Genomic DNA, 26,019 nt, shown 5'->3' on the forward strand with positions numbered 1-26,019 from the left:
GCAGCAAACTCTGAGAAAGGAAATATATACTTCAATAACTACAACTGTATACTCAGACATTAGTAACATATGTAATTAGAGCCATATACTCAGTAAGATACATTACTACAATGGGATGCTAACCATTAAATGGTCTCATCCAAATAGTTCTGAAGCTATCTTAACATATAAGCAGATATATCCACAGAAGTAATTCTCAACCCTGGCAGTGTATCAGAATTTACCTCCTAAATGGTAGGACTTCCGTGGTGGCTCAGTTGGTAAAAAGTCTCCCTGCAATATCGGAGACCAGGGTTTAATCCCTGGGCCAGGAAGATCCCCTAGAGAAGGAAATGGCAACCCACTCCAGTATTCTGGCCTGGAGAATTCCATGGACAGACAGCCCATGGGGTCACAAAGAGTCGGACACGACTGGAGTGACTAACACTTCCTAAATGGTGCCTGAGTTCTATCACAGGGCAATTAAATCAGATTCTCTGAAAACGGGGCTGAGGGACTTTCCACAGAGGTCTAGTGGTTAAGACTCTGCCTTCCAATGCAGGGAGTACAGTTCAATCCCTGATTAGGGAACTAAGATCCCACATGTCTTGGGGTGCAGCCAAAAAGTAAAATAAAAATTTAAAAAATGAAAATGAGGCCAGGACATCCGTATCTTTTACAAGCTCCTCACGTGCAACCAAAGAGAACCACTGAGTAAGAGTAGGTACTCTTTTTTTTCTTTTTAACTTTATTTATCTTGCTGTACCAGGTCTTAGTTGCAGCAGTCAGGATCTCTGATCTTCTGCAGCATGCAGGATATTTAGTTGAGCCACATGGAATCTAGTTCCCTGACCAGGAATCAAACCTAGGTCCCTTGTACTGGGACCAGAGTCTTAGCCATTAGACCACCATGGAAGTCCCAGTAGGTACTCTTATAGTGTAAAAAGTAGAAACCTGAACTGAAACACTGAAAAGGTAAAGGTAATAAGAAACTGTGAATATATTTAAGATTCATTAAGAATACTTCCTCTTCATAGATGGCAACTTTGTTGCACTTAAGTTAGATTATCTATAGTGATAAATGTCCACCCACTAACTTTTTATTATGGAAAATTTCAAATATATACAAAAGCAGAGGACTATAATAAACCCCCAAGTCTCCATTACCCAGATTCAACAATTAAAAAATCATGTTCAATCATATTTAATCTATATTCCAGCCTAACTTGACCTCTTCCCAGATCATTTTGAAGCTAATTTTCAGTGCTCTCAAAAACATTTCAAAATCTATTTCAGGGACAATACAGGAATATTTTTTCCTAGCATAACCACAATACCAATATCATACCTAAAAAATGACAGCAATTCCTTAATATCAAGTATCCACTGAGTGGTCCAATTTCTGATTAGCTTTGATTCAGGATCCAAATAAGACCCATACAATTAACCATGTGAGTTTAATCTTTTAAATTAAAAGCTTCAATCTCCATTTTTATTCCTGCAATTTGTTGAAGAGATCAGATCATTGTTCTATACAGCTTCCCATAGTTTGAATTTGCTGACTGCACTCCTATGGTGTCTTTAACATGTTTATGCTTCCATCTCATGTTACTTCCTATAAATTGGTGGAACTACAAGCCTAATCAGATTTGGGTTCTTTTCTCTTTTTGAAAGGCTACTTCGCTAGTGGAAGTATCAATACTTCTATCACAAGGTACAAAATGTTTGGTTGGAAAAAAAAAAAAATGTTTTGTTGGGTCTCTTTTTTGCCACTGATAAATGCCTAAATTTATTACTGGTGATACTCAGATTCTATCATTTAACCTACTTCATTTATTAACTGGAACACTTGTATAAAGAGAAACTTTCTCCTATCAACTCTTGGGTTACCCTGATGTACAGTTCACAGGAGAGCACAATTTTTTAAACAGTTTTCATAATGAGTTGGTCCTTATCTTCTGAAGATGACCCATGAATTTCTTCTTAGAATAATTATGAACTCATGAATTTAAAGTATTTGATAAGTTTCAATAATATTTCAATTATTATTCCCACTGATTCTCAACGCCCATTTTTAGACAGTGGAAGTCTCTTCCAGTTTCCTCCTGAGTACTTTTGACATAAATATATCAAAACTTCCTTGCTTTCTGCTATGACAGACTCTGGCACGCCAGATTAATTTTGTACATTTCCTGCCCCAGATCTGCAATCAGTCTTTTCACCAAGAAACCCTGCTTCTTTATAACTCTGCTTCTTTTCAAGCTGCCAGTTTAAAAAAGCAATTTTTAATTACTAAAGTACATTTTCAATGCAAAACTGGAAACTGCCATATACCATCCAGCAAATGCTACAATACTGTCAAAGAAAGATATTACGTGTCTACTTAAGTAAAGGACTATTATTCAGTTCTAATAGAAACACCCTGCATACATAAGTATTTCATAAATACCAATTATTAATTTAATGACTAACCTTTTCAAAGTGATGGATTGCAAGCCAAATCTCCCCTTGTGCATTAAAAACACAGCCAAGATTACTCCAAGCTACTGCAAAGTTCGGTTGCGTCTCAATTGCTTTCAAATAACATGCCTTAGGAGGGGTTAATGAAAGAAGAAGATGGGAGGGGAAGGAGGTAAAGGGAAAGGGGAAAATTTGTAAAGGGGAAAAAAAAAAAAGATTGGGGGAGGGGGAAGAAGGTGATATCATTATTCCTTCTCTGACCAGCCAAAAGTGACCCTGCAGCATAGGCTCGCTTGCGCCAAAACTAATGCGCTGCCACAGCTGGCTGCTCCTGCGCTTGCGCCACCAGAACCCAGGTGCAAACCACCATGTTCAGTTCTGCCAACCGATAACCAACCCTTACACTGGGACTTAACCAGAAAGTCAGCTGCCTTAAGACGCTATGCCAGACTTCTCTTATCTGAACACCCAAGGGCTCCTGCTACTGTTTTCAAATGGTATCAAGAAGGTACAACTTAAGGGTAAATTCTTCCCACCTATCTTCCCTACCCAAGTTTCCCAAAGTGTGTTCTACAAGGTGATAATAGTTATTACCAGGAAAAAAAGATTTCATGATCAAATAAGAAAACGGAAAATAGGTTTCTTGACTATAGGACTTCCCTAAGCCTTTAACAGTATACAGAGGGTTCCCTAGACTTAGTTGATCATGGAATTCCTCTTTTATTGGACATTTCATGATAATACTTATAAAACACATTTTGGGAAATGCTGCTCTAAATAAACAATACTGTTCCTCACTAACATCAAACTATGCTGAGTAGGAAAATGTTTTTCTGCCAAGGCAGATATTAAGGCCAAGCTGTCAGTCACATCCTCACAATGCCCTTGTCTCCAAGGGGGACTGAAGCTGAAACCTCATATGACAGGATTGCACCTAGGTTGAGGTCCCTGTAATGCGAGCGCAAACATCGCTTGCGCAACCTAACAGCATCGCACTGCGCAATCGCTGCGAACTGCTGCGCTACATAGAACACCCCTAGACGCAGCAAACGGCCAACCAGATCCATTAATCTACTAGACAGGCCCATAGAGAATATTTTCTTAATGAGATTAGTTGGACTCAAGGTATGTTAAAACCCAATTTTATCCAAAAAGGCTACAGAATAGGACTGAGGGAGCCAGTCAATCAGATTACTCATCTAGTCAACCGTTCACAGGGGCTCATTTGCACGCATTGCGCATTAACGCTGCGCAGCCTTTGCGCTACTGCAGGGTCACAGCGCATCATCAGAAGAGCAGAATGCTGCAATCCAAACAAAGAAGAAAAAAGGAAAAAATGAACAACAAGAAGAGTTAGAAGCTTTTACTAGTAAATTATCTCTAATAATTTTTAATATCAATTAACTTTTACTTATCTTTGACAGAATTGTGGCTACAGTATAAAACATTTTCTTACATAACTTGCTTGTATTAAAATTATTTTAAGCTGTTTCTGAAGCCACAAGACAGAAGATTCAGGCATGGAGGCAAATTGTTTTGCTGTGGCAGTTACAAACCCGTTACCATATTTCTCATCATGTGACTTTTCGGTGCGTTCCTTGCTGGAAGAGGAGGAGGTGTGTGTCTGCCCTAGATCCAGGCCTCGAGCTCCCTTCAGCGAGGCACCTTACGCATGGAATAGGAGGTTTCACCCACCTGAAACCTTCTAAATACAATATCAATGGTGAAAAACCAAAAACAAGAGAGAAAATAAAAACAAGATCATTAGTAAAAGTTCAACAAAGCAATTGAAATTCTTTGGATGTCTATTACATATGGGAATGAGGACAGTCTCAAGTCTGTAATATGGGAAACATGCAGAAGGGAGAGGGTTAATCAGGGCTATTGCATACAGCAGGGATTTTGCTGGAAGAAAGGCTCTTTATTTTCTACAAAGACAACTGAATTTTGCTTCCATCTACTAGGAATATGCTGGCTTGAATTTTCAAATGCACTGATTACAAAAGAAATACATTGCATTTCACTCAAGAGTATTTTCTTGTTCACTAAATTCTCACAAAAAAACAGAGTAACATTTTTCAAACTAGGTGTCTCCAGAGCTCTGAAATAAAGAAGTCAGCAACCTAAGGCAGGCGCAATGTCTCAGCCTAAACCGATCTCTAAAGCTGCAGTGAAGTGCAATTCATGTTAGCTGTCCGCTTGGTGGGGTGACAATTAATAGAAGCTTATCAAATATTTGTTCTATAAATTACCAATTAGATTTATCAACTAAGACTGAAATCAATTACAATTCATTAGCTGGAAACCTACATAAGGTTAATCCAAAGTGTCGGCAGAATTTATGAGCTATGCACTTAAAACTAGTGCCTTTTAACATCAGATAGCGCTGAAAGCCTTGTCCCTCCCTGGGTGAAGCAAACAGACAGCTACGCTGCGCATACACTCCACGTATTAGCATGCGCGTGGGGCTCAGAGCAACAGGTGGGAGTTTCAGAAGCATTCTGGTTTCTCCCCACTCCTCACCCCTGCAGCGCGGTTGCGTAAGGTGGCTTGTAACAAGACAATTTCATTTACAAATTTAATTTAAAATTATACCAAAAGCTTTAATAACCCAACCTGGTGTTCAAATTCATTATTTGGAAACACAATGCTAAAAGCCACCTTTCCACTTTGGCAAGTTTTCTTTCGATCAGTCCATTTCTCAAACAAACCAGCTTTGTCCTTCTGACTTTTTTTTTAAGGAGGTGGGGTGGGAAGAATAAAAGAAGGAAGTAAGGAAGAAAAGAAGGTAAACAACTAGGATTGGAAAAGAGGAAAAAGGAACTTGGGGGAGGGAGTGGGAACAAGAAGGGGGAGGATGTTCCAATTATTAATTTGTAATCATTTAACAGCCTTTCTTCCACTGTAAAAAGGGTGAGGAAGATGAAGGGAGGAAGGTTAAATAAGAACTTTAAATGCCAGTATTATAGGGTAACATTTGGATGAAATTCTTCTCCACTTACAAGCCACAAAGGACTTAGAAGAGCAGCATTTTCAATGGCACCTGCATCATATAGGAGTCTTGAGCCAAATCACAGGCGCTCTGCTTGTCACCAGCAGGCAAGCCTCAGATTTAATGGAATGTTATTTATTCCCACATAAGATCATGACGGAGCCCATTGTTATAAAGATGATCTAGTCAGCAGAAAGGCTCCAAAATGTTCAGGTTCTTGCTTTACCCCCAGATTTAGAACAGAAATGCCAAAGCCTGGCCCTGCTCTAGTCTGAGGCGATTCATGCCGTCAGTTTTCCTCAGTTTCATAGGACTGTTTTGTGAAGATAGCTCAATGAAGAGTTGAAGACTTGGCAAAAAGTACAAGTTTCCATAACACTGATGTTTAAATGTGTTCTATCAAACACCTACCTTGGCTTCTTCCAAGCGACCCAGGGCTTTGAGCAGGTTCCCCAGGTCACTGCGAACACAGTACAAATCCTAGAAACCCAGAGAGATTCTGGCATTAATTACACTCTGCTTCATCAACCAAAGATATCTTGAAATTACTTTTATTCATCTAGCTCTATTTTTTTCTGTCAATTAGAGATGCTGCTTGACAAATTTCAGTACAGAACCACAATCCCTCATCCTCAATTCCAAATTCCAAAAATTTAAAAAACTCATTTGATGATTAAATCTGACTTGAACTGGCATGAAATTATTTACAGAGTTTACTGGTCCCACTCAGTATGAATACTTATATCTTTTGCTGCAGAAATATGTGTTGTACTAGACGGTGCTGCTCCAGACTCACCTGGGGGTTATATATGGTATTATCATCTTTCTAAAGTCCTAAAAATTCTGAATTGTAAGATCCCAGCGGTTTCAGATAAGACTATGGGCCTTGCTACAGTTCTCCTCTCCCCAAATGGTAGTCATGTTTAAAAAAAGCATCAAGTGTTTGTTCAACTATTTTGTTCAAGGTTATTATGAACCACTACTATATCAAGGGTCAAAAACTTTCCATAGTGGAAAAAAATATTTAGCTGTGATTAGTTATCAGCAAACCTGACCCTAAGGCTGTCAGACACATTTAGAAACTTATTTAGTGACTTCATTTCACTATTCTAGACAAAAGGATTACCATCCAACCAAAGCTTTAATCCTGGCACCTGGCACTAGATTACTCATTAGTATTAAGTGCCATTAGAGTTGAGTGGGCAAATAATGAAAAGCAGTTGACTCCACTTTTTATTAGCAGCACAATTGTGTTACTAGTCATCTGATTCACCAGTCTGTTTATCAGTATGAAAGACACGTCAGGACAGTGAGCTTAAATTTTTATTTGTTCTTGTTTGCCTTGTCAGTCAACAAGCAATGGCAATGGCAATAGGGAGTAAGCTTATCATTCTAAATTGTTTCATGGGACTAAGAGCCTTACACTAAGGCCTAGAAAGTGAAATTCAGTCAACTGTGCCAAAGTATCATCATATATATTATTCTATATGCAACTATATCATGGTTTCCAGAATCAGGTGATTAATTTAACTGATAAACAGCTTTTGTGACTGTATATTATTATCCGTCAGGTGAACCAAAAGTCAGCCAGCAAAGAATAGGCTGCCACAGAAAACCCTTATGGATGGCCATTCTGGGTCACTTCCATGAGCTACGTGGTATGTCTGTCCATTGAACAATGATCGGTGTTTTGGGGGAGAAAGGTTGTCTCCTGTGACCTCAAGCACAAAAGGCTAACACTAATCCTCATAGGTATCATTAATCTTATTACAGACTTCTCCTCCTCTAATAAGTCTAAGTACTTTTTAACCCTATTTACACTCTGAGAAGTAACGAATTATATAACCTTGCTATCTTCTCTGTATGACTTTTCCCCCTAAACTTTAAGGGTTACCCTTCTGTTTTGGCAGACCATTACTGAACAATCCAATCTATTCATACAAACTCCTTCTACTACATCTGATTACTGTGGTTATACATCTTTGGACTTTTACCAATTCCTATGCCTTTTCTGAGACATAGTAATCAGAAGTCTTGCAATACTTCAACAATGACCCTAGTGGGCTATACATCTTGGCCAACTGTTGCATAATTTTACCTCCAGTTTCTATAAACTCTTGGATGGATGCCATCCAAGTACTGACAGTGTATGTCATATTTAGTTACATCCCAGTGTATGTAAATATTTAGTTACATCATTTAGATCCATTACAACATGCTAAATCAAGTTAACATAGTGCCCATAGTTTAAAATAGATTATCTTCATGATCACTATAAAATAATAAAGCAATTTTAGAAGGTAAAACATTAAATATCATAGTGAAATCCAATTCTCCCATTGGAAATTCAAACATTCATGCATGAATAACTAATTTCTAGAAAATTCAAAATTCAAGGATAACACTGAAATCCAATTCTCCCATTGGAAATTCAAACGTTCATGCATGAATAACTAATTTCTAGAAAATTCAAAATTCAAGGATACCACTGTTCTCCCCCAAAGTTCAAAACCTAAGACATCAATTCTGCTCCATTCATCGTATCAAAAAAATATCTACTAGAAGAATCACATTTTTCAAACCTGGCCCATTGTATCCATTCCTAGGTTAATATTAGGTTGGTACAAAAGTAATTACAGTTTCAGACTATGAATTTTAAATCATTATAACTTGGCTCAAAAGCATCTTTATTAATAGGAACCATTACAATCAACACATTTTTGCCAATGAGAAATAAGTTTATTTATTCCTGTAGCATAAAAATCTGTGCTTCAGAATTTGATGAACTCTTGGAAAGCATTTTCTGCATCCTGCTGGTTGTGGAAGCATTTTCCCTGCAAAAAGTTATTGAGGTGCTTGAAGAAGTGGTAGGTGGTTGGCGAGAGGTCGGTGAATATAGCCAGTGAGGCAAAAGTAGCCAAATTCGCTCAACTTCTGAAGCATAGGTTGTGTGATGTGTGCTCAGGCACTGTGGCCTGGAAGAATTGGGCCCTTTCGGTTCACCAATGCTGGCTGCAGACACTGCAGTCTTCAGTGCATCTCATCGATTTGCTGAGCATACTTCTCAGATGTAATGGTTTTGCCAGGATTCAGAAGGCTGTAGTGGCTCAGATGGGCAGCAAACCACCGAACAGTGACCATGACCTTTTCTGGTGCAAGTTTCACCTTGGGAAGTGCTTTGGAGCTGCTTCTCGGTCCAACCACTGAGCTGGTTGTTGCCGGTTGTCATAGAAATTCCACTTTTCAGCACACGTTGCAATCTGATTGAGAAATGGTTTGTTGTTGTTGCATAGAATAAGAGAAGACAACACTTCAAAATGATAATTTTTTTGATTTTCAGTCATCTTATGAGGGACTCACCTAACTGAGCTTTTTCACCTTTCCAATCTGCTTCAAATGCCAAATGACCATAGAATGACCGATGTTGAGTTCTTCAGCAACTTCTCGTGTAATTTTAAGACAATCAGCTTCGACAACGGTTCTCGATTGGTCATTGTCACCTTCCGATTGCTGACCACTGTGCTCCTCCTCTTCAAGGCTCTTGTCTCCTTTGCAAAACTTATTGAATCACCACTGCACTGGTATTTCTGGGCAAATGTCTTGTTGATGTTTTGAGTTGTCTCCACTGCTTTACAACCCATTTTGAACTCAAATAAGAAAATCACTCTAATTTGCTTTCTAACATCACTTCCATAATTATAAGTATATAATAAATATAAATATTAAATAAACAGTAAGTATTAGATTGGTGCAAAAGTAATTGTGGCTTTGCACTGTTGAACTTTGCTATTCAATATTGGAATACATTCTTAAATCTGGTTATGTTATACATCATTTTTTTTGTTACACATCATTTTAATGTGTTTCCTGATTTATGTTTTTTGCTAATAACTTATTACTTGCTGTGTATTTTTTATTTATTTTAGACTAAGGAAATGATGTTAGACAAAAAGCAAATTCAAGCAATTTTCTTACTCAACTACAAAATGGATCATAAAGAAGAGACAACTCACTACATCAACAATGCGTTTGGCCCAGGATCACCTAACGAATGTACAGAGCAGTAGTTGTTCAAGAAGTTTTGCAAAGGAGACAAGAGCCTTGAAGAGGAGGAGCACAGTGGTCGACAATTGGAAGCTGACAATGACCAACTGAGAACCACCATCAAAGCTGATCCTCTTACAACCACACGAGGAAGTTGCTGAAGAACTCAATGTCGACCATTCTACGGTTGTTTTTGGCATTTGAAGCAAATTGGAAAGGTGAAAAGGCTCAATTAAGTGGGTCCCTCATGAGTTGACTGAAAAAATCATCATTTTTTAGTGCTGTCTTCTCAATCAGATTGCAACGTGTGCTGAAAAGTGGAATTTATATGACAACCGGAAATAACCAGATCAGTGGCTGGACCGAGAAGCAGCTCCAAAGCACTTCCCAAAGCGAAACTTGCACCAGAAAAGGTCATGGTCACTGTTTGGTGGTCTGCTGCCCATCTGAACCACTACAGCCTTCTGAATCCTGGCAAAACCATTACATCTGAGAAGTATGCTCAGCAAATCGATGAGATGTACTGAAAACTGCAATGCCTGCAGCCAGCACTGGTGAACAAAAAGGCCCCAATCCTTCTCCACAACCACGCTCAACCACAAATCGCACAACCAATGCTTCAAAAGTTGAACGAACTGGGCTACAAACTTTTGCCTCACCTGCTATATTCACCTGACCTCTCACCAACTGACTACCACTTCAAGCATCTTGACAACTTTTTGCAGGGAAAAATGCTTCCATGACCAGCAAAATGCAGAAAATGCTTTCCAAGAGTTCGCTGAAGCCCAAAGCATGGATTTTTATGCTACAGGAATAAACATATTTCTCGTTAGCAAAAATGTGTTGATTATAATTGTTCTTATTTTGATTAATAAAAATGTGTTTGAGCCTAGTTATGATTTAAAACCGTGGTCTGAAACCACAATTACTTTTTCACCAACCTAACAAGTCATTAGCAAAAAAAAATTAATGCAAGAAATGTGCATTAAAATGATGTATATAACATAACCACATTTATTTAGAATGTATTCCAATATCAAACAGCAAATTTCAACAATGGAAAAACCACACTTTTGCACCAACTTAATATCTTTTATGCAAACCTTTATTCAATTCAACAATATGCCTGAAACTGTGGGGAAATATATAGAATCCTTATCTTCAAAGGGCCTACAATCTATGTGGAAAGACAAACACATACATATTTTTTCCCATGTAAAACAATGCTTTTTTTTTATGTATTTTTGGCCGTGCTGGGTCTTCATTGCAGCACGGGTTTTTCTCTAGTTGCGAAGAACGGGCTACTCTCTAGTTGCGGCGCATGCGCTTCTCATTGCAGTGACTTCTCTTGTTGTGCAGCACAGGCTCTAAGGTGCACGGGCTTCAGCAGTTGCCTCACGTGGGCTCAGTAGTTGCAGCTGCCAGGCTCTAGAGCACAGGCTCAATAGGTGTGGTGCACAGGCTTTAGTTGCTCCTCAGCATGTGGGATCGTCCCAAATCAGGGACTGAACTCGTGTCTCCTGCATTAGCAGGCAGATTCTTGACCACTGAGCCACCAGGGAAGCCCTTGCTCTGAGTTTTACTTTTATTTCCCCAAGACAGTCTACCCTTCACTCTACTTGGATAAATTTTACAAGCTACTTTTCTGCTGCTTCTAGTTTTAAACTTTTAAAAGTATTTCTGATTACAGGGAATGCTGCAAAAATAGTCTAGTTCAACAAAGAGTTATGATCACAAAATAATTTTTATCTATTCTACAGTGTTTCAGAATTACCAACTGATTTTTAAACACAAAGTAGATACAAATGCTAATGATGGTTAATCTGGTATGTTTCTTATAGTAAACTTTTGTTCATGCAACACTAAACCCATGCAACACTAAACCCATGCATATTAACCAGCCACATAACTGTAAAGAATTTTAGAGTAGTAAATAAACTCAAAGGAGAAATTAAAAGCTGGGCCTTAAAGGAAGAATAGGGTTTTAACAGACAAAAGAGGAGGGCACTGTAGACAAGGGAAAATAGTATGAATAAAGGTAAGATGGAAATGAGTAAGAATTTCCTGTACAACAACCCTTCCTAAGATAGCATCTATTTCCCACCTATCCTCCTAGAGCCTCCCGCCCCCAACACGCAACATCTATGTAGATGGGAAATAAAATCGGGTTGATAAAAGCTTACTGCTGCTGCTGCTAAGTCGCTTCAGTCATGTCCGACTCTGTGCGACCCCATAGACGGCAGCCTACCAGGCTCCCCCGTCCCTGGGATTCTCCAGGCAAGAACACTGGAGTGGCTTGCCATTTCCTTCTCCAGTGCATGAAAGTGAAAAGTCAAAGTGAAGTAGCTCAGTCGTGTCCAACTCTCTTCGACCCCATGGACCGAAGCCCACCAAGCTCCTCCATCCATGGGATTTTCCAGGCAAGAGTACTGGAGTGGGGTGCCATTGCCTTCTCCGGATAAAAGCCTACAGTAGTTCTCAATTGCCTCTCAAATTAAATTCAAACTCCTCAGCCTCTCTATTCTTTCTAAATCTTCCAATTGACTCTCCTTTACTACGCTTACTTCTTGTTACTACTTGACTCACCACTTCAGACAAGGAAGTCTACTTGCTATTTACCTTCCTACAGAATGCTTAGGTTATAAGCATCCACTCGAGAAAACTTCATGATTAATACTCTAATAATAATCATCTGAGGAGCTTACAACTTTTTTCCTTTATGGGTCAGGTCCTGCTCATGCTATAATCCACAACCCCCCTCAACACATCTCCCCAATTCCTAACAAAGTATTGTACATACAATAAGTACTCAAATATTTAAATGTGACATATGCACAGCAAACTTAAAAAAAGGCAAAGCAGAGAGGGACAGAAATACAATCAACCCTCCGCATCTTCAGGTGAGGAAGCCATGGACATGAAGAGCCAACTATACTACACCACTTTATATAAGTGGTAAGGTATACACAAAGGGCTTGAGCACCCACAGATTCTGGAACCAATCCCTCATGGATACCAAGGGATGACTGCATAAGTTTTTCTACAGTTTAGCTGTATGAGTGAGGCTTGCAACAGTAACAAATAACAAAAGACAATAACACTTGATGGTCAGGATGCCAGCAGATCTCAGTGCTATGCATCCACAATCAAAACAGAAGTACAACCTACAGAATCAGAAACAGGGCTCCTTATAGCAACTCAGGGTTACAGCCATTTTACAAAGAACATTTTATACATAATTCATAAAAGGGACTGTCAAGAATGAGCAACTCTGTGAGTCATCATGTGAAGATTACCAGCTGCAATAGCACATTCAAATACGATGGACTAAAATTTTAGTGAAATTATTAAATCATCCAACATAATGGAAGCCAATTTAGAATGTAAAAATATGAAACAGCTCTATGTCTTAAAAGTAATTTCTATAACCAAGTCAGAAAATAACTTCCAAATTGACATACCATTAACCTAAAGAGACAAATGAAAAAGAAAAAACACATTGCCAAGACCACCACCAAAACATTTTACTTTTTCACTACAGCAAAACCAAAATAACCTGAGTTTAACTATTTCTCATAGAAGGCCAACTACAACTCTGATTCAGGCCAGCAATGCACTGCCATAGAAGCACAATTTAGGAACAGACTCAAGTTTCTCTGTCAGTCCTGAATTGACAAAGACATTTGACAGTAAGCTTTAATCTAGTTAGGAGCTTCCCAGGTGGCACAGTGGTAAAGAATCTGCCTGCCAATGCAAGAGACACAGGAGATGCAGGGTCGATCCCTAGGTTGGGAAGATTCCCCTCGAGGAGGAAATGGTAACCCACTCCAGTATTCTTGCCTGGAAAATCCCATGGGCAGAGGAGCCTGAGTGGCCTCCAGGCTGTTCACAGTATCACAGAGTCGGACACAACTGAGCACGCCTAGAGTGCATTGGGAAGCTCTTAAACCTAGTTAAGACAAGATACCCTGAAATGAATTAAAGCATGATCACTTATATTTAGATGAAATCAAGGCAGTAGGCACAATCTCTTTCTCATTCTCATTGGTAAAGACAGAGAAATAAAGCAGCACCTTTCACTAGTAGAAACAAAACCAGGGAATGCATAGCTGTTCAATACCTTCAAGGGTAGTCCCATGACTTATTTTCATATTATCTTACTTCTTTGGTAGGGCACAATGATAAGCTTTCTGTTAACAGGTTAGATACTGAAATGCATGGTTCCATCTCCCACTTTAGTTTTCTTTTCTCATCATACTCCTGCAGTTTGGTATACTGTCAGCAGCAATGACTGCTCTGCCACACATGAAACCTGAGCAAAGGGGATCAGAGTTCAAGACGTTTGGGCCCACGGCTAGGTAAGAGGACACAAATGAATGTGTATGCAATTAACAAGTGAAGGATGGGACCAACCTAATTAATATAGGGAAAGAACTTACTATCACAATTAGATGCACAAGTGAGCCCCGAACCTTCGCAAGAACAAGGTCCAAGCCCCAGCAGCAGCACATACAGGGGTACCTAAAACTTTCTATAACTAGCTAGATAGTACTGCAATAAAAATTACAAGAAGTCCTTTAAATTTACATATATATCCATTGAGTATCTCTGAAAGGATACCTAAGAAACTAGTATCAGCTACCTCCAAGGATACATTGTATTCATACAAAAAACAATCAAGTTTAAAATTTTACACTCAAAATTAACTCAAAAAAAAAAAAAAAAACAACTGTTAATAGATGTCCTGATAAAAAGTGATTTCAGATCTTTGCATAAACTACTAAATTAAGCTTCAGTCTCCTACCTGTAAAATAAGGATTAAGGGATAGCAGAATGGTTTTCAGAGAAGGCAATGGCACCCCACTCCAGTACTCTTGCCTGGAAAATCCTATGGACGGAGGAGCCTGGTAGGCTGCAGTCCACGGGGTCGCTAAGAGTTGGACATGACTGAGCAACTTCACTTTCAACTTTCACTTTCATGCATTGGAGAAGGAAATGGCAAGCCACTCCAGTGTTCTTGCCTGGAGAATCCCAGGGACGGGGGAGCCTGGTGGGCTGCCGTCTATGGGGTCGCACAGAGTCGGACACAACTGAAGCGACTTAGCAGCAGCAGCAGCAGCAGAATGGTTTTCACACTGTGCTCAAGGGCTATCTTGAGGAATGAGTGCCCTCTGAGCACCTCTTCCCCTTTTTATCTTGTCTGTCTTCTCTCTTCAATGTTTGTTTTCAAGATATTCAGACTCAGGTTTCAATATCCACTTCATCATTCTGTTTACTCCCAAGTTACATAACCCCTCCATTACTTTTAAGTGATAAAATTGGAATACCATCTACTTTGAAAGATCATTGTGAGCATTAAGAAAGACCAATGTCTGACTGGCAGTGTCTGAGCATACAGTAGACTTTAAATAAATGGTAGCCATAATAGCTAACTATTTACCACTTCCTGGGTTGCTGCAAAGCTAAAAGTTGAGGACATAGCTCAGAAACATATTCCTAAATTTTTTTCTGGATTCCTATAATCTCTCTATCACTTTCCTCTTAAATTTATATCTATCTTATTTCCTTAACTACATCAAAAGTTCTAAGGGCAAGTCTTACTTTTTCTGTGTACCTTTCAGAGACCCTAACACACTGAACGTGTCCGCCAACTGGGCCTCACTTGCTTCCCAGAAAACATCTGCAATTTAGATAAAAAAAAAATTTTAAGAACTAATCAAAAGCCTTGTGTGCATACTAGTACCTCTATTTTACCACTTCTGATTATGTTGAAAGAAGAGAGAATAGGATATTGAGGGAAAAAATTTGCAGCCCAGTTTTCATGTTATGGATCCATATATTGACATCTCATTTTAACTAGTCTATATTACAGATTAAGGCCCTGCTACCACTATTTCTTGAAAGTCAATTACCTGTTGAATACATTATAGCAGAAAATATCCAAATTTAATCAAAAGAGCCTAAAGAAACAATATCATGTGTTCTGTACTTTTACAGGCATTCTAAAAATAGATGTAAGACTCTCTTGCAGTAAGGTAATTTTTACGCTAATAACTTGCTAGATAAAATGAATTTTTTAAAGACAACAACGCAGCTCTGAGTCAAAGCAATTTCATCATTTTAAGTAAACTAAACATTTCCAAACTCTTGACTTTATTCCACGCAAAAAAACCTATTTTAGTGTCTAAAGTATCAAACTATGTTTCTTTCTAGGTTTTTGTGAAAGGAAAATAATAACCATTAAAATTATACTTACAGGATTGTACTGAAGAGCAGAGACGTAAGCTTGTACTGCCCCTTCCATGTCGCCTGCTGCTACCAAAGCAGCTGCCAGGTTAATATAACCATCGATGAAATCTGGTTTGAGACGCAATGCATGCCGGTAATGCTCAATTGCTTCCTGCAACTGCCCTCTTTCCTTGTACACATTCCCCAAATTTGAATAGGCTTCTGCCAGAAGGGGGTTCTGTTTAATTGCCAGAGTACTAAAGTGGGCAGATCTGGAAAAGGGGAAAAGTGTTGATGCATGGGTATGCATGTTACAGAAAGAAGGTATGGCCCTTATGCAACAGTTTTTGAAGATCCTGTGTATTGCTCATTATATAATAATATATTATCTTTTAACTAGCTCATAGAAGGAAAAATTGTGGAAATCAAAGTTTTTCAGACGTGGAGGCATTTGGAGTTCAAATCGGAACACTTTTTTCTTAAGAGATAAAATTCTTAGCTAGTCTCATTACCAAACTGCCTCATTATAAACAATGATCAATAAGATCAAGAATGAAAATGCTATGTGCATGAGTCTCATTTTCCATTTGCTGATAAGATTCAATGATGCACATCTTTAAATGTCTAAATAAGCCAGTGACAATTTATTAAAAGGCCAAGAACACAGATTCTTCCCTTTTGATTAATTCAACTGATTAGCTAAAAGTAGTACATCATAATGATTTAATGATGGCATTTGCAACTTGAACTACATATGCGCCTCCTACCACAACATATACACTATTATCTCTGAACACTTCTGTCCCTCAAGGTGACACATCTTACAAAGGTGAGACTGGATGCTCAGATGTAGACTAAGAATAATTTATTACCTGAAAAAGAGTTCTAAAAAAGCAGCCGACGTAGGTGGAAAAATCTAGAAAAGGTCCCTAGTTATACCAATAATACAACCACCACCACAAAAGAAGGGAGGAAAACTGGCAGCTGGGCCTATCACAAGTGGGCAAGAGAGCAGATGTGCGTTGGTGGCTCCAGGTGAAACCCAGAACTGGAAAAATTTCAAGTTCAGATATTTAAGTAACATTTTTCAAGCTCAGCACTCAGAGGCAGCAATCACCAGCATCACCCCCACATCTCCTACCTGTCCAGCCTTCGACACTGGAAGTGTATAGATGAAAGTAATAAAAGCACACCAGTATTGTCTGGCTCTTGTCTCCAGAGCTGCATGCAGTGTCTCTCAGCTGCCTCAAAATCTCCTGCCTGATATTCACGATGTGCCAACTCAGCTAACCCTTGGAAGGAAAGCATACGTTTCGTTGGTTCTGGAGAATCATCAAAACATTTGAGGGAAGGAGGGGGGAAAACAAAAAGTTAGAAATGCAAACAAAAAAAATGTAAAAATATGGTATATTAAACTTAAAGATGAAAACGCTTGAAACTATGTAAAGCACTAGAATGTTCTGCACATTATCGATACCCCCAAGTTAACAGCAGGTGCAGAATTGGCATTTTTAGAATTCCCCACCTAGACAGAAATATTTATTTGCAAATGAGATTATATTTTATGACCAAAAATACTTGGTATTTTAAATTACAAATCAGATGTAGCATCTAAAGATTCACTACTAAACATTATTCCTTATACTTCAGTTAACATAGAGAAACGAAATATAAAACATGTGATTTGCGAGGTCACATAGATGTAATAATGTCAGAATAACCTCCTGGGAAACTTAATACTTTGTCCCATGTTTTAGGTTGGATTTGGCGGGGAGGGGGGGGTACTGGTAACAATCTACCTCTTAAGCTGGGTGGGGACACCAGATGTGTGGTTAACTCTTTAAATTATATTCATGCTTTTGTATTATTTCACAACTTAATTTTTAAATTATTTAAAGGGTGACACTAGAAACAGGCATAAGGAGAAAAAACTAAAAGTCAAGGTGCTATTTTTAAAACAGCTGATAAACAAGATGCATTCATCTGTCAAGAGCCAAAATATTTAAAGCGGTCAAACATTTTAAATCAAAACCCAAGATTGTATTATATTCTTCCTGTACCATTCCAAACTCACACTGAGACCAAATTAGCTAAATCCCACCCACACTGGTTTAACACTAGCATTTTCCAAAGAGCTCTGATACTGACTAAAGGGACTAAAACATTGCGAACAACCCTGTATAAACTAAGCAGTTACCTACAACTGCAATGAATTTTTTAAAGAATGGGGAAATGCTAAAATATAAAACCATCTGATAAAGTGCAACTAAATTAATAATAAATGAATGCACTTTGTTGTGTGTAACTTTGTTCAGATACAAAAAGATAAAGAATACACAGCTAAGGCCCAAAGATGGAAAACAACAACAAGCTGCCTAAGTCTCAAGTGTAAATACTTAAACAATGATACATGATTTGGGAATTTGACCACAGTACTTTCCCGAGACAGAGTAAGAAACTTTCTACAAATTAAATACTTAAATTCTACCAAGGTCCAAGTGAGAAGCTCATATTGAGCCCAGACCCTCACTCATTAGACCTGGCAAATGAACTGTATACTCAGGAAAGCAAAGTAAATTTCCTAACAAGGCACAGCTAGCTGACCACTAATGTGAAGAGCAGAGAGACCTGCATCCACATTTGTGGACTGTTATACCTCTTATGGGCTTCCCTTGTGGCTCAGCTGGTAAAGAATCCGCCTGCGATGTGGGGAACCTGGGTTCGATCCCTGGGTTGGGAAGATCCCCTGGGGAAGGGAAAGGCTACCCACTCCAGTATTCTGGCCTGGAGAATTCCAGACTGCTATTGTTCCCCAGCTCACTCTGCTCCTGGTCAATTCGGTTCCATTTATTTTGGGGCTTCCCTGGTGGCTCAGACGGTAAAGCGTCTGCCTGCAATGAGGGACACCAGAGTTCGATTCCTGGGTCGGGAAGATCCCCTGGAGAAGAAAATGGCAATCCACTCAGCACTCTTGCCTGGAAAATACCATGGACGGAGGCTACCTGATAGGCTACAGTCCATGGGGTCGCAGAGAGTCGGACACGACTGACTGAGCGACCTCACTATTCACTATACCTCTTACAGGAACTAGAAAATCACATTTTAAACAAGTCTCTAGAACTCCCTTCCTTGCTCTTTATTTTTAACCCATACTTTATCAACTTTTCAAAAGCCGCCTATCTGCTATTTTAACACTAGAAATGACAACTTTCTCAAATAAAATAACAGGCAGAAAAGGGCAAGCAGGGACTTCATTGGTAGTCCAGCGGTTAAGACTCTGCGCTCCCAATGCAGGGAGCACAGGTTCCATGCCTGGTCCAGGGAACTAAGATCCCGCAAGCCGCATGGTGCGGCCAAAAAATAAAGAAAAGGGCAAGCTAGAACAAGAGAATCTAGGACAGACTCTTAAATCTTTAAAAAAAAAAATCCCTGAGCGAGAGGGGAACACTACCAATCTCACTACCTACAGTCAAAATATAAGATACAATTGAAGATTCATCTCTTAGTGCACAATGTCCAAGAACAATAAAACCCTTGACATCTCAACTGAGAAACCAACAAAAAAATAACCTCGTGGGAAACCTTAGAACCGCAGCCCAATCCCCCCCTCCCTCCCGCCCCAAATAGCCTCAATACGGAAAGGCAGCTGAAGGACACTCTTATAATTTGGAGTTTTCTTATTTTTAGTAGTAAATGCTCTCAGACTAATTGTCTAAAAGGGCAACCGCCTTGCACTTGTGCAGCTACACTCCAGTTGCTTTACAAACTCTTCAAGCAGGGATGAAAACTCAAAAAAATATACCCTCTATGAATAAAGAAATACCGGGCTAAAGAATGGGGATGGAAGACCCAGAGACGGCGGCGGAGGAATACAAGGACAAAGTAACACAAAGCGAGAATCTGGCGGGCAGGGTGGTCAACGCCGAAGCCCCTGCACTAGAGTGGTTTCTCCCCGAGGGTAGGAAACGGACCGCAGGGCTGGCAACCTCGAGAAGGAAAGGGTGTGGCTCCCCGCGGGAGCGGAGGGAGGAGGACAGGGTGGGAAATCCAGGCTGGGGGCAGCGAGTGGAATTGGGCGATGGCAAAAAGAACCCCTGGAAATTTCCAGTCGAAACCGGGACCGCTCAACCCAAGGCACAGCACACAGGCGCTGCCAGGCACGGTGCTGCTCAAAATCCCCCGTTGGAGAGGTGACTCGGAGCGCACCCAGGAGCTTGCGCTCGTCCTTGGGGGTGATGCAAAGTGAGGATACGATTACACTGGAACGGCACCTCCGCCCTCGATTGACAGAGGACCACCAAATCGGGCTAAGGGGAGCGGGGTGGAGGGGGAAGAGAAGGGGGCGGTGAGCTGAACTGGGGAGAAAACGACTGCGAAGGAGAATGAAAGGCAGCGAGAAGGGCAGGGATTCCAATGCAGTCCATTCTGAGACAGTCTAAGCGCGCAGGTGTAGAAGGGTCCCGAGAGACAGAAGGCTAGAAAATGTATAGGATTACAAAGCAAGAAAGGAAGCAAAAAGCAAGCAAGCGAAAGAAAATGTTTTAGGAACGGACGACAGCAGAAAACCCAGATCAGATGCCGCTAGACGCCGAAAAGCTTAGCGATGCCACTGATGCAATGGGGATGGCCAGAGGGGAGGGAGTGATGAGAGGCAAAGGACGGCGCGAGACCCCAAGGGGGCGTCTGCCAAAGTAGAACAGACACCGGTACCTGTGCTGTCGGCCACGTTGCCCACGGAAGACGCCATCTGGAGCTTCTAGAGCGAGTGCAAGAAGTGGGTGATTGAATCCTGCAGCCGCCACTACTGGCAATGTTTCTAGAGGTAGTAGCACGAAGGCAGCAGCCCTACCAGTGCTTTGGCAGGCTTAAGCAGCAGCAACAGTTACAGCCTTCGAACCCTAGAACTCTGGTTGGCCATCTACCTCTCACGGTCTTGAAATGGCGGCGACGGCTCCTCGGCCGAAACAACACGGACCGGAACTACTTTCTGTTACAATCAAGTACCAGCGCGGAAGTTGCGCGGTAACCAGTGCTACCAACAAAATGACTATAATCAAAGTCAATCGGTCCTATGTAACCTTCCGCGCAGGGCCCATTGCGACAAACACGATTATGTCGAGAGCGCATGCGAGCAGCCGTGTCAGCCCGACTGGCTGTTAGGGCACTGTCTGGGACGGGAGCGACCAAGTTTTTTTTTTTACTAGCGAAGCGGATGGTTTAAAAGAAACTGTACACTTGAATGATAATTTTGCCAGTGATATAGTCTGCTGCTGCTGCTGCTAAGTCGCTTCAGTCGTGTCCGACTCCGTGTGACCCCATAGACGGCAGCCCACCAGGCTCCCCCGTCCCTGGGATTCTCCAGGCAAGAACACTGGAGTGGCTTGCCATTTCCTTCTCCAATGCGTGAAAATGAAAAGTGAAAGTCAAGTAGCTCAGTCGTGTCCGACTCCCAGGGACCCCGTGGACTGCAGCCCACCAGGCTCCTCCGTCCATGGGATTTTCCAGGCAAGAGTACTGGAGTGGGTTGCTATTGCCTTCTCCGTGGTATAGTCTACTACCTAGCAAAGAGCATAGATTTTAATAGGAATGCAAAAGGGGTATACAAGTTTCATCAACTTCATTCGTATAGTTGCAAGATGATGAATCAATTCTGAGCAAGTAAATGTAAATGGTTATATTTCAAAGGCTAGAATTCAAAACAGTGGAGAGTTCCAATTTGAACACGTCTTAGTTCTGATTCCAGCCATTGGTTTAAGCGCTTTGATTAAAAGGATTGAGTTTCTCAGGGCCAAATGAACCCAAGCATCTCAGATTTTGGCCATATAGCCCGAAAGTTCCAAATCCTCTTGCTATTCACGATAATTTTGCCCACAGTATTATGGCAAATGCTTCACAACTCAGGGACATGCTGACAGTTTGCACTGCAAAGGCAACAGCCATAAAAATGTTAAAGATTCATATTCTTCGAAATCCATGACCCTTCCGAGTTGACTTCATTTCCACCACATTGCTTTGCAAATTATTACAATCAGTAATACCATTTAACTCAAGGCAGCTCAACAATGATAAATTGATTCATTTGCCATCTACCTAAACCACACATCTAAATAGAGACAAAACTGCTCCGCTTCCTTGAACAAATCAGTTCTTTATGATCCTCCTGCAGTTTCAAGTCCACTGTTCAGACGTTTTGTCACATTGGTATTAATTTATATTGCATCCCTTGTTCCAGAAAGGATTAAAGTAGCTTGCCACATTAGCAAGAAATTACAAACCAATGAAGGCAAGAAGCTGGGTCTCTCAGAGCCTTTTTATTTCCAAAAAAAATAGTCCTTGATCTAAGACAACAAATTCGTGAGTTTATTCAAAATGTTTCTACTACCTAGTCATCTGACCACACTTATTTTTTTAAAAAACTTAGGTCCTCAAATTTTGCTTTAATTTCTTTGAGACAGTTCACATACTGTTAATTATGGATATGAGTGCAGAAAAAATGTTAATATTGATAGTTTCTTCTATTATATCCATAATTAAAAGTCAGGTGCAGTGAAAAAGTTCACTACACAAACTCTCCTGGAAATTGGATACCAGCTTCTTCTCTTAATTTGATTTAACTGGTAAAACCTTCCCCCGACTCCTGACTCCCCCCTGGTGCCCCAACCCTCAGTACAAGTGTTTGATCTGTGGTGAATAAAATCAGCTTTTCAACTTTTATAACAGACTTCTCAAATTCCACTGGCAGATGTTTAGGCCTTCCTGATTAGAGGGTGCTTAGCTAATTAAGTAAAATTCTCCTTCAATGCCAGGTTATGTTGCCAGCTGGGCCAGCTATTTGGCCCATCCATACTTGTATCTAAGTTTCCTTCTCCTGAGAGAGGAGTCAAGGGATGCTTCTGGGGAAAGCTGGGTGGTGGGGCTCACTGTGAATCAATAAGGAAACACCGCCCGCCCCCCCCCCCCCGTTGGAATCTCAAGAACCCCCTCCAGGTGCTTTCCAGGAGTAGCACCTGGAGGGTTTAGTTTGAAGGACTTATCAGATAAAACCATCTTCTTTGGCCAATCAAGTAACATTTACTAGAGTCTGTGCAAGGCACTGTGGGAGATGGAAAAATCAACAAGAGAAGATCTTTGCCCTCAAGGAAATTGAAACCCAGTTAGTTAGACACAGACAGCCTCTAGAGCATAAAAAAGAAGAGCATTATAAAGGTGATAAAATACATCAGTGTCTGTAAATATCTGAGGAGGGAACAGTCACTTCAGGCTGGAGAAGGGTGACCAAGAAGGCCTGATCTAGGCGTTGAAGGGGGTGCTTTTGTGTGTTCTCTTTCACACCGATTTCTGTTTAGTGTTTTGTTATGTTTTCTCCCTTTTATGGGTAGCAATTCAAAATTCAGAATCATCTAAAACAAACCAGATGCTTCTTCCACCGCAATCCCAAACTTTGCCACCCTAATAACACCGCTAATGGTGTATTAGTTTTCTGTTACTGTCTTGCAAATTACCACCAATTTAGCGGCTTGAAACAAATACATATTTCGCAGCAGTTGCGCCAGCAATCAGTGAGGGAGCCTGAGACACGCTCTGGCCACCGCCGCCAAACGGTTCAATGAAGCTGTAAGAATACACAGATGTACCACCGCAGGTTCATCAGATGTTTGTGGATACTGTTCCAGAGAGAGATTGGCCTCCACCTCCCGGATTAGCTAACCAGTCATAACGAAGAAACTTTGTTTTAAAACTTTCCAGAAATCGTTGAACCTGAATAAAAGGATGAAACTGATTTCATGGTAGCACAGCAACCATCACTAGCCAGTGAGTTTGGAAAACATGATTCCTTATTTGGTAGCTGCTATGGTAAAGACATGGCCAGCTGGGATAGCAACAGGGAAGATGAAAAAGGTAGAACAAAATAGATCAAAGAGTGAAAGCCTAATGGGTACCTTAAAAAGGCGGCTTTCTGCAGAACAAAAGCAAAAAGGCAAGAGGATCACATCCTCTGGGAGCTCTGCCAGATGAGGATGCGGTTTCCTCTCCTCAGCACCAGTAGTTTTTAAAGATGTGACTTCTGAAAGATCAATAAGGTCCACTTCCCTTAGCAATCATCACTATAGTCCTACCCCTTAGCCTCTTGACCGGCAAACTCTGAGGAGGCCTGTATCAAAATGGAGGAAGTAAGATTCAAAGTCTTGGTTCATTCTTCCAATCCAGATCCAACACAGAATGATGTCTGAAAATATTTTCAGTCTTCAGACTGAAACTGTATGCTGAGAACAAAATAATCGAAGAGTTCAGAATCTCAGAATGGAGATTTGCATCTTCCCTCAATGAACACGAACCTGTAGTTATTGGACTTACGCCTCAAGGCTGCGCTTGGGACTTCCCTCCTGGTACAGGGGCTAGGAATTTGCCTGCCAGTGCAGGGGACACAGGTTTGATCCCTGACCTGGGAAGATTTCACTTGCCTCCGAACAACTGAGCGGATGCACCTAGAGCCCTGTGCTCCTCAACTAGAGAAGCAATGAGAACCTAGGGCACCACAATGGAGGGTAGTCCTTGAAGGAAAGTGACACGGCTCAAAATACCCTCCCGGCTTCCCCACCATTCTATGCAAAACAAAGAACTCTCTCACCTGAAGAAAAAAATGGACATTAAGGTTGATTAAGCTGCCCAGCTCCCAGCCCGTCCCAGCCTCTGGCGTATCTCCAAATTCCTTGCCCCAGCTGTTTAAGAGAGAACTAATCCGAACAACCTTGGAGAAGAACAGGCCCCCTTAAGACAGTAGATTTCCACATATATGCCTATACATACTTACTCTTTTCTTGGGTTAGTGCAGCAGCTCACTAATCTGACTACTGTCCCTTCTCACCTCATTAAAAGTGATCTGTTCCTGTAAAGTGCCGCTCTTGTTCTTTTTCCGAACCTCACCTTCTCTGACTCCCTTACCCTGCAGTCCCTACTTGCCACGACTAGAGAAAGCCCTCTCGGCAGCAATGAAAACCCAGCACAACCAAAAATAAATAAACAAATTATTTAAAAAAAATACTGCGTTTGATATTCTGTGCCTAGAAATGAGGTAATGTATGATTTGGAAGGATTGCCTAGCTATTGTCTGGATACTTCTCCCATGTAAGTTTCTGCAGTTCCTTCTCAACCCAGAGAGAACTCTTTCTCCCAAAATGAAAATCCAGAAGAGGAGGACCTAGTTGTTGCCCTAGAGAACTTTGTGGATCCGTCTGTGTATAGCTTGTTCATTGACACCACAGGTGTCATGTTGCAAAGCCCAAGAGTGAGTCATGATGATGTCCCTCCACACTCACCATTACAGAATAATCAAATCCAAATGAACATCGGTGGACTTACCAGCACAGATGTCCATGTATCTGAAAGCATGTGTGCTATCATATGAATTTTGATCCTGACTCTGCTCCTGTGGTTGCAAGAGTTATGACTCAATGGAAAGTAGTGGTCTTATGGTTGTGACAAGCTTTACAAAGGAGTTGAAAAAACTTGCGAAATAAGGATAGTGCTGGGGACCAATCACATGCTGGGAGAAGGAAGGAAATCGAGCAAAAATGCCAGATGGTTCTTTTCTTGCTCCAGCTAGTTCTGATGACCGTTATCTTTTAAGCTCCAGCTTTCACTTCCATAGTAAAACACTTTACACTAGAATTGAGCGCTCAAATGTTAGGTTTTGCTTTTATGAACAACCAGATGTGGATGGACAATTTGCTGATCTAATTAAACATTCAGCCAGAGACTGGGAAAATAGAGCTTTTTGTTATTCAAGGTCTCCGTTACCTGGATATGCAGTTTACCCTGTCAGACTGACCAATCAGTATCAAGATTCCTGCAAGTGCATTCTTTGTGCTGTTTTGTTATATGTCAGCATATCACAATAGATTTATTTTAAAAACTGCTTTTGCCAAACAAAATGAAGGATTATTGAAAGATTAGGAGAACCCTCCATCTTGCACTTTGGGTTCCAGAAATGAAACTGGACTATAGTTTATAAACTTACATTACTATCAAAATCTTTCGCTGCCATACCTGTTCAAGATTAAAGTGAAAAGAATAGCCAATTTGTTTAGGGGTGAGGAAGTATTGCCAACATGTCTTGAGTTTATTTTTGGTTCTTTAAAAAGAACCAAAAGGTTTGAGAAGTGTGAGTTGTCTTCTATCATATGCAAAACAATGACAATGTAAATTATCAGATTCTCTTTAATCTATGCCCCTCCAAGTCCTTTGCTGCTATTCATTGTGATTTTTATGCATTGAGAACACATTTCACCTGTGTGCAACCTGAAGTTAAGCTGAAA

General features: G+C 40.5%; 1 protein-coding gene and 1 pseudogene across 2 annotated transcripts in view; one reads left to right on the top strand and one right to left on the bottom strand.

The window, feature by feature from the left end:
- OGT (O-linked N-acetylglucosamine (GlcNAc) transferase) overlaps nt 1-20,643 on the bottom strand; it is a 42,353-nt gene extending 21,710 nt beyond the window's left edge. The window contains exons 1-5 of one of the 2 annotated variants that reach the window (XM_005228027.5): nt 20,414-20,643; nt 16,845-17,025; nt 15,732-15,975; nt 5,843-5,911; nt 2,452-2,568 (exon numbers count right to left, since the gene is read on the bottom strand). In XM_005228027.5, coding sequence (XP_005228084.1) covers nt 2,452-2,568; nt 5,843-5,911; nt 15,732-15,975; nt 16,845-17,025; nt 20,414-20,450 — 648 coding nt within the window. In that variant the 5' untranslated portion in view covers nt 20,451-20,643. The remainder of the gene's footprint in view (nt 1-2,451; nt 2,569-5,842; nt 5,912-15,731; nt 15,976-16,844; nt 17,026-20,413) is intronic. The other variant, NM_001098070.2, reaches the window with a different exon arrangement.
- Nucleotides 20,514-25,649, top strand: LOC100139523 (suppressor of cytokine signaling 6-like; annotated as a pseudogene).
- Nucleotides 25,650-26,019: the final 370 nt, after the last annotated feature.

The sequence above is a fragment of the Bos taurus genome, chromosome X (assembly GCF_002263795.3).
Source record: "Bos taurus isolate L1 Dominette 01449 registration number 42190680 breed Hereford chromosome X, ARS-UCD2.0, whole genome shotgun sequence".
Taxonomy (NCBI): Eukaryota; Metazoa; Chordata; class Mammalia; order Artiodactyla; family Bovidae; genus Bos; species Bos taurus.